The sequence below is a fragment of the Cryptotermes secundus genome, unplaced genomic scaffold, assembly GCF_002891405.2.
Source record: "Cryptotermes secundus unplaced genomic scaffold, Csec_1.0 scaffold568, whole genome shotgun sequence".
Lineage (NCBI taxonomy): Eukaryota > Metazoa > Arthropoda > Insecta > Blattodea > Kalotermitidae > Cryptotermes > Cryptotermes secundus.
Genome location: NW_019725423.1, coordinates 266,376 through 280,344, shown reverse-complemented (window position 1 = coordinate 280,344; position 13,969 = coordinate 266,376). Strand labels below are relative to the sequence as shown.

The 13,969-nt window shown below is 38.6% G+C and overlaps 1 protein-coding gene across 1 annotated transcript in view; it reads right to left on the bottom strand.

The window, feature by feature from the left end:
• LOC111863382 (helicase SKI2W) overlaps window positions 1-13,969 on the bottom strand; it is a 60,586-nt gene that overhangs the window by 43,089 nt on the left and 3,528 nt on the right. The window contains exons 3-7 of the mRNA XM_033751038.1: window positions 11,790-12,024; window positions 9,703-10,007; window positions 7,287-7,457; window positions 1,521-1,633; window positions 738-969 (exon numbers count right to left, since the gene is read on the bottom strand). Coding sequence (XP_033606929.1) covers window positions 738-969; window positions 1,521-1,633; window positions 7,287-7,457; window positions 9,703-10,007; window positions 11,790-12,024 — 1,056 coding nt within the window. The remainder of the gene's footprint in view (window positions 1-737; window positions 970-1,520; window positions 1,634-7,286; window positions 7,458-9,702; window positions 10,008-11,789; window positions 12,025-13,969) is intronic.

Here is a 13,969-nt window from a genome sequence, read left to right as displayed (position 1 = left end):
TCAGTCTCCTCTTGATTTCCTCCTGAATCAGGTTTTGATTTGTTATCGTCATTCCCAAATATGTGAACTGTGCCACATTTTCAAAACATTTGTTTTCTATCGTTATGTCACGATTTTGCACTGCATTTTGGTGATGAGATAGCAACATATACTTAATTTTCTTTGTATTTACTTCTAGACCAACCTCTTTACTAGCATCTATTAATTTTTTTTTTTCCTTAAGTCTGCCAGTGACGGAGGGGCCAGCTAACAAAGGGATGGCGACTGAGTAATCTAGTATTATTTTATTAGCCCCCCCCCCCTTTAGGCATAACAAATTGGTGGCAGCGGTGGAATTTAGCCAATGGAGATGGCTGAAAAAGTGAATTAGTAATTGTTTTTACCCACCCCTGCCATCGAAGCATTATACATGGCGGCAGAAGTGGGACATCGAACCCCATCTGTCACCGAAGCATAACATATGGGGACAGTGGAGGTGGGATTAGCCAAAGAGAGTTGGCTGACGGAGTGAATGAGTAACGTGTTTTTCCCACTCCTGTCACCCAGGCATAACATCTTACATACCAAAAAAGGATTTATTTTGATATAAATAACGTTTTTGCCTATTGACATAAAACAATTAATTTTCTAACCTCCAAGAACAGTACGAGCCCACTGACATCTGACACCATCTTTACTCAGAAATGTGCACAGAACTTTACTGTTATGGCTAGCCAGAAGGATACTCTACTACATACCTCTGAATCATTGAGGTAGTGAACCTCATCAAATACAACATACTCAAGATCACGAATCACTTCACTACCGCAGTAAAGCATGGAGCGGAGAATTTCTGTAGTCATTATCAGACACTGAGCAGTCTGGTTGACCTGGAAATCCCCTGTTATGAGACCCACATCTCCAAAAGTTTCTCTGAAGTCACGGTATTTCTGATTTGAGAGCGCCTTAATTGGAGATGTATAAATGGATCTGAAATAGAATTAGTATTAACTGATTGCACAACTACTGTTGAATCAACAATAAACTGTGATGTTCTGAGGTAGAAGCAGATGGAAATGATCCAGCTTCTAGCATATGAACTCTGCCAAAGGTTAAAACTATTGTAGCATAATTAAATTAAGTGAATATCTACATATGCACTGCCGGAAAATGAGAGTCCTTTGAAGGTAGAGTGTAGTACATAACATAAGTTTCCACATAAAACATGCCTGTTTACTAATGCTAGTACTGGTCCTGTCACTACTTCTGATATGAATCACTATTCCACTACTACAAACATATGACTTGATAAGAAACAGTAAACTGTAACTTATCAAAAAATTATCCACAAGTTCTTGTGAAACATAAGAAATATTGCACGTTCCGCATGGAAGGGCAATTGTTACAAAAAAATAAAAATATATTATTTTTCAGCTATTTGGTACCTACTTCTGTCTTCAGGTCCTTCTCATACCCGAGGATATCCCACCACTAAAAGCACTTAAAATTTCTCATATATTTCTCTTGATTTTTGCACTCACCTTGTCATGTGCCTTTTTGAAAGAGCAATGGCATATTCTGCAACCACAGTTTTACCAGCAGATGTATGAGCAGCTACAAGTACATTAGCATGCTCTTCCAGTTTTAAAATCGCCTGTAAAGAGCACGAGGAGTGATGCCATCTTATTTAAAGCAACAAACTCACCAGTAATGGTTTCTTTGGGACAAAAATAATCTGAACATTAATCTGCGGAAAACCCCAACCTAGGAGATGAAAATTTGGAAGAAATTAACCACACTCATGAACATTAAATTCCTAATGAAAGTACTCCAGCTCAGGAACACTGAATTAGAAAGGACCATTAACCGCACTCATATTCCATTCCTCACGTATTTTTCACATGCAAGTGCTTCTCCATCATCAGGATAGTCTGCTTAAACTTCAGATAAATGTAAAACAGACTCCCAGCCCTAACCTATACATCAAGACCAGAACCTAAATTTAAAAAAGCAGATGGGACTATATTCATATGGAATACTTCAAGATATTTTAAATCCGAATTACGTTACATCACATAATACATGAACTATGTTTAACCTTTAAGAGATTGGCCATTTAAATTCTGGTAATGGAAGCAGGCCAGAGTTAATTTAAATGCCCGCCATTGTAGAGTATTAAAAATTGTAAGCATGTTACTGAAAATGCTGTGATTTCTACAATTTTTGTGATAAACGAACGAAATAAACACTGCTTTTATCTAGAAAGAATATAGAATCAAAGCAGTCTTCTGGGATTTTGCACCGTGTATATGTGGTGTTAACCGACGTTTCGGAGGAACGTATTGCCTCCATCTTCAGGGTAGAAGAAAAAATATATAAGGAATCTGCAAGCAAAGAGACCGTGAGAACCGGTAAAAGCAGACTGTCTGCTTGCAGATTTTATATTTTTTCTTCTACCCTGAAGATGGAGGCGATACGTTCCTCCGAAACGTCGGTTAACACCACATATACACGGTGCAAAAGCCCAGAAGACTGCTTTCTTCATAGTCACCGCCGTGAAAGCCTCAAATCTTACAATATAGAATCAGATATTGTAATTCACAGATATTAAAATCTGTAAAAATTGTTACACTGATTCCAAAAAAAAATTTTTCCAGTTTCGAGCATCTGTCCACTAATATGCATACAGTTTCTGCAAAAAACTTTCTGCAGTATAAATGCATGCTGCTGACATCCTGTCTTATTATGTCTTATCTGGCAAAAAGGGTGGAAGTTTATGTTTGTATTGCACATTCTCCAGTCATGTCAGAGCCTTTCTGTATGCATGTGTGTGGTCAAAATCTTATCATACTTTGTCCTTCGGAAACTCTGTGTATATCTCGGACTAGCCAAACAGAGGTACTGTTCTCGGAATAGCCCCGCATTGCCAGAATGTTCAATCCTAGCGTGCTGTGTTCGCAACACTTATAAAACATCGCAATTTCAACTATCCACCATGGCCTCACTTCGCATGGAAGAAGCCGAAATTAAGAGGCCGCTCATAAATGACACCAATTCAGACTGCGGTACAGAAGACTCTGAGAGAGGCGAGGAAGCAAGGTGCTCAGAAACCGAAGTCAACGAAGACCCATCATCTTTGTTGGCAACATGGGGACCACCAGACCAGCATGGCAGAAGGGGTGTGAATAATTATTCCGGTGGAGTTGTGGGGTTAAATATCAGTGAAGCTCCACATGTAAATAAGGATTCCACCCCTTTCTGTGTTTTCATGCTCTACTTCGCAGGGATTATCCATCTGCTGGTGGAAGAGACGAACAGGTACTACCAGCAGTACCTAGACAGACGTCAAGACAGACCTTCTCCGCGGCCTGACGTGACCGATTCCGAGATGTTTCTGTTTCTAGGAATAATCATTCAAATGGGACATGACATTAGAGACAGACTAAAGGACTACTGGTCGACTGTAGAACAATTTGCCATGCCTTCCTACTCTAACACAATGTAACGCGACCGTTTTATACACATTCTTTGTTTTCTTCATTTTGCAGACAACAATACAGAAACTGACAGGAATGCCAACAGTTATGACCAACTATGGAAAATTCAGACCATCTTCGACACTCTCAATGACTCATATGAAAAATATTATAACCCTTCCGAACATTTGGCCATAGACAAGATAATTGTTAAATTCAAAGGGAGGGCGGTTTTTAAGCAGTACATTCCTAAGAAAGGCAAACGTGTCAGAATCAAAATCTTCAAAATTTGTGATGCCGCTGGGTATACTTATGACATGAAGGTTTACCTAGAAAAAGGCAGGACATGTGCCGACCAAGACGTGACAGTGACACATGCTACAGTTAGGGACCTATGCAGACATATTAAGGGCGTAGGTCACAAACTGTACACGGACTATTTTTTTTTGTCACCAGACTTGTTTGAAAAACTGATGACAAATGACATAACGAGCTGTGGGACAGTCAGACCTAATCGGAAGGGCCTGCCTGACGATTTTCGACGAAGACAATTTTGACTGAAGAAAGGTGACGTTTGTGTTAGGGTGAGACGGAACTTGACGGCACTAGTTTGGAAGGACAAATGCGACGTTTACATACTGACAAACATACACTGTCCTAGAGCAGAAAGCAGTTTCTGTGATGAGCATGGAAATGCCATCAAATCAGCAATTGTTGTTGACTACAACACGCACATGGGTTATGTCAACAAAGCGGACAGAATGTCAAACAGTTATAGCATCAGTCATTGGACCGGGAAATGGACAAATAAACTATTTTTCCATTTCCTGGATCTGACAATTCTGAACAGTTTCATCCTGTTGTCATCCTGTGGCACAAAATTATAACCCAGAGAGATTTTGACTCACCCTTGTGTGCAACATGCTGGAACATGCTGCAAGGGGTCCACCTCGCCTTCAACGGTTCATGGGTCGACCTCCTGTTGTGTCATCGGGCGATATCTCAATTAGAGGAGGCCACTCGACATCACTGACCGACTTCCTCAAATACGAGACTGAGGTGTCGTGTGTGCTCTTCGCGTGGGAAATGGAGTTACCTCTCAACAAAGTGCATGAATTGCGACGTTGGACTCTGCATTTCCGGATGTTTCCAATGGTACCACATGAAGGCAACATTCAGTTAGATGACGCAGGAGGGAAGACTGTCTACTTATAAAGCTGGTGCCCAAAAATAATGTAAGTAGAACAAGAATTTCTATCTTAAAATTAGATTTGAAAACACTGTGCGCAAGCATGGAATGCGCGTACCCATACAGTGTCGCATGGCCACTCGGCTACACTTTAAAGGCCTCCATATGGTATCGCTAGGCTCTTAACCCGTTGCCGTGGTTCGTCGTGTATGTTTCGTCAGGGATTTAAATCGTCTGGGGGGGTTCGCCGTGTATGTTTCATCCAGCTGCACACCTATGTTATAACGCCCATAATAATTGATGGTTTTGCTGTAGATTGTTAGATTTTTCGCTGGCCTGTTGTCAGTAGAACAGAGTATAAATAAGACACGACTTTATCTGCGCCAAGTCATCGTTACATATGCCTGTCTTGCAGCAAAGTTCCTGTGGTTCTGGCGAGCGGTTTCTAGCTGTACTGTTATGAAAGCGTGTTTTCTTTGCTTTGAAGATATAAACAGAAGAGACGTGATGTGTACTGTTGTATATGGTATCATATTGCCCTGAGCTGGCCACATTAACACCCGTCAATTGGAATTCTTAGAATAGGGTTGTCCAGAAATTTATTCTCGCATGATCCATTGATTTCGCACAGTACAAAGGCCCAGTTCTGAGAAAAACGCCACAATTTAAGGCAGAACACTGTGGTCACCCCCTGAGACGATACGGATGTGTGTGGGGGAGGGAAAAGTACTCATTACTTCATGTATTATCGCTCCAGTTGACGCCATTTTATCGTACTGACCTTGGTGGTCGTTTCGAGGGATGACCATAACTATTTTTTTTTAGCCAGCTAAGCTCTGCTTTCGTCCTCTATATACCAGCCAGTTCTTATAATAAATTCATGAATTCTGTGGTCACCCCTACGACATCTGGGGAGCCGAAAAGGTTGGAATCTGAAACGCAGAAGCACCAAACCCTTCTTATGATAACACAAAGGTTGAATTTACTGCAGCTAATCTGTCAAAATATACGACTCACGGAGGGACATTTCCACTTGTATTCCCCCCACGGGGAAGAAGGCAGGGCCGCACAGAAGTGTGGTTAGAAAAAAAAAAGCAAAAGTAAAGATACGCAGTATTGGTTTGGTGAATGTGAGCCAGCGCTGTGTTTAGACTAATGCTTCAAGGCGTCACCTGCTTACATAGCCGAGATACCGGGTGCTCATATTATAAGGCAAGGTTATAAAACCATCTTTTAAGATCATTTTAGTGAAAGTTTCATCCTTCAAGGCGTACCATTCACTGCTCAAATACTAAACAACCTGCTTCCATTGAAGATATAAAGGGGGTTCATATTATAAGGTAAGGTTATAAAACCACCTTTTAAGATCATTTTAGTGAAAGTTTCATGTTCCTATCTCATAGAATTTAAGAACAATGATGAATAAATAATTTTCGAGCAAAATTTAAATGGCCGGCTGAATATATTACCGCAGGAGCCGCGGCCGCGGAATTTAAATGACCACGTCAAAGGGTTAAAGGTTAAAATCTGTAAATTACAATATCTGATTCTATATTCTTTCTAGATAAAAGCAGTGTTTATTTTGTTTGTTTATCACGAAAATTGTAGAAATCACAGCATTTTCAGTAACATGCTTACAATTTTTAATACTCTACAATGGCGGGCATTTACATTAACTCCAGCCTGCTGCCATTACCAGAATTTAAATGGTCTCTCTTAAAGGTTAAAGGTTCAGCTACAATAAATTATCAGCACCTAGAAACTGTCACATACAACCTCAAAAATTCATAGTTATATTGGTTCTAACATAAAAGTTTCTAAAACGCAGACTTTACAACCTGGTGCCATATCAAATTTCACAAGTTCATATATATAACATTACCTTAAATCAGCTGTAATGTGTTGATTAATCACCACATTGATAGTTTCTAGTTGTCAATTTTGGCCTTAACAAAGTTACAGTTCACTTCATAAATCCTTCACAACCTTAATTTCAGGGCCCTACATTTAATAAAGCTGGTGTTATTTCTACATATAAAGACCCTTACTCTTCCCATGTCATATTACTACTTCATTTTTCAGAAATAAAAAATGTATAAAATTTAATTTTAACACTATAGTGTGTACATACACAAACATAAGTATGGCATGTCATACTTGTTGCTGCTATATTAGAATTTGATGAAAAACTTGGTCCAAATCACACTTCTGTAATAAAAATTTTTTCAAAAAAGTAATTTTATTACATGTCCAGACAAAATTCTTAGGCATTACAGGTCCCTGGTACGAACACAACGTTCTTCCACCTTTTCATATCATCTGTTTTAGGTATACAAAATGCATTTCTGATAAAATTTTGGCTCAGTGACTGTTTTTTGTCATTTTGTCTCACATTTCTCTTCAGAATATGTAATAACTGTTGGCATTACTTTAAAATTGGCACCATATACTGTTTGCAACAATTGAGGTCTCACCATACCAAATATACTTAACACAAAGTTTCATAAACTGTAGATTTATTTATAAATTGTTAGCATACCAAATTCCATAAGTTCACCTAAAATACCATCTTGAACTAACCAAAGACAAAAATATACCACATGTCAACCATACTAAGGACTGAACTGTTACTAATAACTAACCTTTTTCTGAAAAGTGTCTAGTTCAAATGACCATGTCTTTGCCATAGTGGGTACTTTCTTTTCAAAATCTGTGACAGGACAAGATATATCCAACTCTTCGGCCCACTGTAATTGTGTCTGACGCTTCAGGGGAGCTGACTCTGTGATCTTTAGGACAGGAATAATATCTTCCTGCAGAAAAGAAAAAAGTTTCCTGTAGAGGAGTCCAGTAAGTTATTAAAACAATATGGCAAAAGATAAAATATGTTCCCGTGTATATGCATTACTTTGGCCACAGGAATGTTAAGACTCTAAAGACTGAATTTCTTGTACATAATATACAAGAATTCAGTTTGCGTCTCACAGGAAACATGTCTCTGCCACAAGCACCAACCAGCTAATGCTGTTTAGGGAAACAACCACTCTTTATTGTGAGGTGGGCAGCATGCAGTTTTAGTATGTTAAAGCAGGTGGTACATATAACCAGTGGACTAAATGGTTAATTCCACAGACATCTGCAACAACTTAACTTATAAGAATATCTAATGTTTCACCTCCTCCCCCCCCCAAAAAAAAATATGGCAGCACAAATATGGTAAAATAAAAAATGTTAATTTAAATGTTTAGAAACAAAAATAATGATTTGCATATACAAAAGAGAAACTTCCTCCATGAATATCAGCAATGTCATAGAGTTACAAAATCACACACCAGAAGATAAAACAAAGAACTATGGTGATATCCATCAGACACTCTGAACACATAAAGGGTTAACTGGGATGGAAATAAGCTGTGATAAATTAAAATACTGTGGCATTTGGACCTGCTGCTAGGCAACAACAGTTAAACAACCCACCATATAACAGCCATTGCTAAGTAATGCCTCCACAAACGAGCATGTTTCCATGGTGAGAGAATACAGCAACAATAGAAGAGACATTTTCTACATGGTCTGTGCCAAGGTATTATAACCAGGACCAGTTTTTTATACTGGGGTTCAGTCATTGTGAGCTGTTGCTGTTAGAAACTGGTAGCTGAGGCCAGGAACAGTTCGGGAACACAAAGGAAGGGGAACATCCACAGTTGGAAGCTCCTACCAAGCAACGGCAGAGAAGATGTAACTATGAACACCGCTCTATGTGTGTAATAGTAAATTGTAAAGTGTAGTCATGCACTGTATCAAAGTGTGCAATGAACTGAGTTAACACTGCAAAATGTATCTATAGTCACTCTATCACGTGACAATGTAAACCACTAATAAACAAAATTTTGGAATCTGTTACAATGGTCTCCAAATATCTTAAGATGTTATTCTCTCTGTAAAACCTGATTTCAATTTGCAACCAACGTTATCAGAAAATTCTATTCTTCAAGCCCATTTCTATACAGACCATATTAAAAAAAAAAAACCTCTGTGATTTCAGTCCAGAAGCGAACCATACCGACCAAGCGACTGCTGCTTGTCAGCAAAGTTTAGTGGCAACTTTTGCGGATAGAGGGTGTCGTGTGATCAGCACAATGAATCCCCATGGCCATTAATTTCGGTTTTCTAGGCCGGAGCCACTATTTCCTTGACTTAGCTCCTCAATTATCATCACGAGGTTGAGTGGACACCGTTCCAGACCCACTACTCTGAAAAAATCTGGTAGCGCCAGAAATTGAACCTGGCGCTCTGGATCTGTAGCCATATTATACATAAAATCTGAGAGGTCAGCTCACATTATTCCCAAGACAGATCCCTAGTATTATAAAAGTAAGATTTCTGCAAACATCTTAACAGCAAAGCAAAGGTAAGATAATTGTGTTTTGAAAGTGAATGAGAATCAGATCTACTACAGACAAAACTCTGAAGCACTGCCAATCTGCCCACACAATTACAGGAACTGCCTTCTGCAACAGAAAAAGGCTTTATTTTCCTTTACTGTCCGTTGTAATTCAAATTACAATGAAACCCCTTATTTTAGGTTCCCCCATTTCAGGCTAGCTTTTGTGGTCCCAATCAAAGCTCCTTATAACTAAAATAATACTTTCTTTGACTCAGGTTTCCCTGTTTAAGGATTACCCACATTTTATGCAAGAAAATTCAATTTCCGCAAAGGTTTCAGACCTTAGTTCAGTGCTGAAGAGAATTCTTTGCTTGTCTGAACATAACTTGCGTGTTCAAGGTCATCACCCATATTGTGTGCCACTAGTAACTATTACTCAGCTTCACATTCAGTCTGCTTTATCCACGGAGAAAAGGTACAAACTGGAATGGGAGGCTTGGTATTACCTAGAGATGGTCTGGACACCAAGGTAAAGAGTAAAATCCCTGCCCTTGCCAGGAATTTAAACACAGTTGCCTTCATTAAGTGAATTGTATGCCTTAAATAACTTCTCGTGAATCAGCCTTACTACCATTTAAATGCATTACTCTCATAAAGAATGGTTACTGCACCTTAGGAACTACTTCTGCTACATCAGCATCAATATCCACTTCCAGATTCTGTAACGAAATTTTTCCTGTCTGCTTCGTTTCATCTTCTTTTGTTTCTTCCTGCCACAGTCCAAGTAAATCCTCTTCCTGCTTAATTAAGGACATTAAATTTATAACTGCTGAATCCACTTTCTCTTCCAATATTACTTCTGGCGCTGAAGATTCAGCATCTGAACTGAGTGGTTCCTGTTCTTTCTTTTCTTCAAGTGGTGTCTTTCCATCTGCTTTTAATTTAATTCCTCTCTCAAAACCAGGTGGTACTGTTAATAAATATGGAAATAAACAACAAGACATGAGACAGTTTAAATTGGGAATAGTATTTTCCACCGGACATTAATGGAAAGGAGGATCTCCTACCAGAATAGAGGGCTGAAATGGCCTGGCTCACACTGACATAATTATTGTAATTGTGAAGTGTCCAGTCATTAGCATAGTGAGACTGTTACTTTACATCATCAACACTGAAAGAAATGCCACTGACAAAATTAGGTTCATACCATATTCATTTTAATTTGTTAAGTATAAATTTTATTTTATTTTTCAACAGATGTATAGCTCTGAATGAACATGGAAGACTCACCTTAAGGTACACTAATCCTGGGCCACACATACTTTTCACATTGGAGGACCCCAGCTAAATTTTGGGAGACTTTGAGGGCTCCACACTAGATGTCTGTGTTAATGGCATAGCCAAATAACTAGCTACATAAGTAAAAAAAGACTCCTGATCTCCAGTCCCTAATGTGTCATCGAATGGTTAAGCATCATCAATCAATGTTAAGATGCCATAATGTCCTGTGTTTAATGTATTATTGTATAAAATGAATAAAGTAAGTCAAAGTAAACTGCTATATATAATCAGTATAAAACTAACAAAAAGGTTAACCTCAACCGTCAGATATTTAAACTGGAGGTGACTGCAGGTGTCAGATGAAAATGTTTACAGAAATTTTGANCGTTCTGCGGTGGTATGACTCACAGCAAATTGCAGCCGCGGCGCGCACTTGATTGTACGCACTGTATATCCAGCCAACTCTTGGCAGTAGCCTCTGCTGTGTGTATCCTCGACCTTCAAAAGCAAAATGCAAGGATTTGTAAGCAGACAAGACCATCATAGACCTAGATATTCCCTGCCTTTTACTGTACCTGAAGGTTCAATAGTGATCACAAGAGCTCACCACTGGTCCATATCCCGCGTAACATGAATGCAGAACACACCTTTACACCCATTTCTTTGGCAATACATCCTAGTATTTATGCATAGGTCCCCAAGAGGTCTCCTCTCTTCTGGGTTTTGGACTTATATTTGATATATTTTTACCAATTATCCCACATTAGCTACATTTTCTTCCCATCTCTACATCATTTTATAAGATCATAATCTGTATATAAGTTTCTTTATGATACCACTGAATGAAAGGAACGTCATTCATTATGCAAGTGGAAAATAAAAAATTGGTATTCATTTCCTTTACTGTTAGCATACAGTTATGACAGATCAACTAAACTGAGACCAAAATCCTTCATTCCTTATAAAACAGTATAGATCGCAGTTGGTTTTGGTATAATGACATCATGAAATTTGAGTCCTATAAATAACATAATTCATCAGTTTTCCTATTTTAGCTAGTCTGCTAACTTTAGCTGTAACCTCAATTATTTATAACTTTGTACAGAGTTCCAAAGCAGGGTCTAACATCCCTATTCTTAGTGTAATTCAAAAAGCACCTGCTTTACATAAGATGTGTACACTGTACCCTGCTGTACATAAGATGCATACACACATATGCACTCACAAATTATTATAAAATTACTTAGTACAGATTAATCAAACAACATATTCATATGCTTTCTTCTTGTTACCTGTTAACAATGAAAGAACCCTTGTGTTAGTTCCTCTACTACTACATGCCACTGTACTTCTCTCTTCAAGCTTGGAGCACGCCAATAACACAGTATGACTTCTTTATATATGCTTATACTTGTCAGTTATATGCACTGTCTGAAATCTGGATTTGATCTTCAGAGCCCATCGAAACAGAACTTACTATTTACAAAATCTATTTCAGCATCTCCATTTTCATTTTCATTTTCATCCTGTAGTAACAGTTCAGTAAAACCTCCTGGCCAGAATGGATAGTTGGTAGAACTGCCTCTTACTGCTTCACTTGCCAGTCCAGGAGCTCGCAGCAAAGACATGGAGTTCTTTGCTGTGTGTCCAATATCATCTACAGCTACTTCCCGAAACCGGAGAAGTTTCCCTGTTGTGGGATCTCGATCTACCTACAAATGCAAGCATTTCAAACTTTATCAACTCTTACGTGAATAGCACAAAGTGACACAAAATTGGATATACTACTCCACAGAGATGTTTTCCACTTGTACTGTGGGGGTCATATGATTTGGGTCCAAGCCAATGACCAGTCATGCTTTTCTCAGTATTTACAGGACAATAACAAGATGGTACAATGACAAACACCACAACCATAATAATATGGCAGTACCATGAAAGAGACCATGACCATTTCCTGCTTAACTGGTTTTGTTTTACCTTTTGGAATTGTGTGCACATCTCATTCCTTTCTACATAATTAATTTAAAGTTTACTTCACATTTTGAAGTGAACTGTCTGATGTGTCTTTCAATAGTTGTGAACTATCAGTGTAGATGAATCACCTCACAGAGATGTAATCAATGAAGCAAGCAAGCAAGCAAGCAAGCAATTGTACACCATTACTAAATACAATCAGAACTTGATCATTCTTCAGCTAAAATAATCTGTCTTGCTCAAGATTTCCCACTATATCTCATGTTTAACCAGTACATGTTAAGCTTCGTCTCTTTTCAAATTTACATAAGAAAACATTCATAGAAAATTATATGACTGAGGCAGTCATGGGTGATGTAAAATGAACACTGTTCACAACTGCAGCAAACTTTGTTCTGTCAAGACCGAAATAAGGATACAAACAGCTTTAAATAAATATAAGATTTTTAACCACTGTTCAGTGTCATTGATAAAAGTTGTTTTTAATTTTTCATCCTTTACATTTTTTCCATCAAAACGACCATTTTCAAAAGGATATTATCAACACAAATTGAAATTACTATTACACTGTCATAGGTATAAATATTATATCTTTTAACTAATACTAAGTTGTACACTGATTTGTTAAAACATCTAAAAATCATTACAGCAAGTCTGTTTACAAAGTAATGCACAATATCTGTTTTAATCTAGAACCACTTTGGTTTGTGTTGTTACACTTCTCCTGCATCTTCCATTAAGAAGAAACATTAACATTAACTCCGTGGACCACAGTCCTTGAGAAGCCTACAGCCACTCAGCTACTTAAGAAATACTCCACCTTTAACGGAACCCAAAGGGTCAATCTCGTATTCACATGACCGAATCACTGGTCCCTGTCCTGAGCCAAATAAATTCAGTCCACACAGTCAAACCACTCCTGTGAGAAGCACTTTAGTGTAACGCCTAGGTCTTCCAAGTGGTCTATCATCTTCAAGTTTTCGTGATGACATTTTGTATGCATTTCTCATCTCTCCCATGCGTGCTACATGTTTTGCCTACTTCATCTTCCTCGATTTAGTCACCCTCATAATACTAGCCGAAGAGTAGAAATTACAATGCTCCTCATTAAGGAACTCCGCTCTGTCTCCTGCCACTTCCTCCCTCTCCTGTAGAGATATCCTCCTCAGCATCCTGTTCTCAAACATACCACTGTACAATGAAATCCTGATTATCCAAGGTAATGTAGGGAACAAGTAGCATATACCCGCTATCCACACTGCATTCAACCCTGATAATTTAATTATTACTTAATACTGTTGTGCTACTTGTACCCAGTGAGACAAATATCTTTCAATAGAAGAAAGCAATGCTTCTTCAATGGTCACAAGTCAGTGCAAAATGTAACCAAATAACATAACAAATTTTCACAAGGCTGAGAAGACGTACAGTTTACAGAAAAGCATTACTAATACGAGGGGGTACCCAAAAATAACTGGAACCGACCTGTTGCGCGCGCATGCTTTGTAGTTACGAGTTGTGCTGCTAGGTGATGTTAGCTGGGGGTCTCCCGCGACTGTTAGTGAGCTGGAGTCAGTCTGAGTTAAGTGGTTTGTCTGTGGTGCTCTGTTGTGTGCGTTCCTGTTTCAACACTTTGGCGATTAGTGAGATGGCCGACCAGAAGGAACAAAGAGTGTGCGT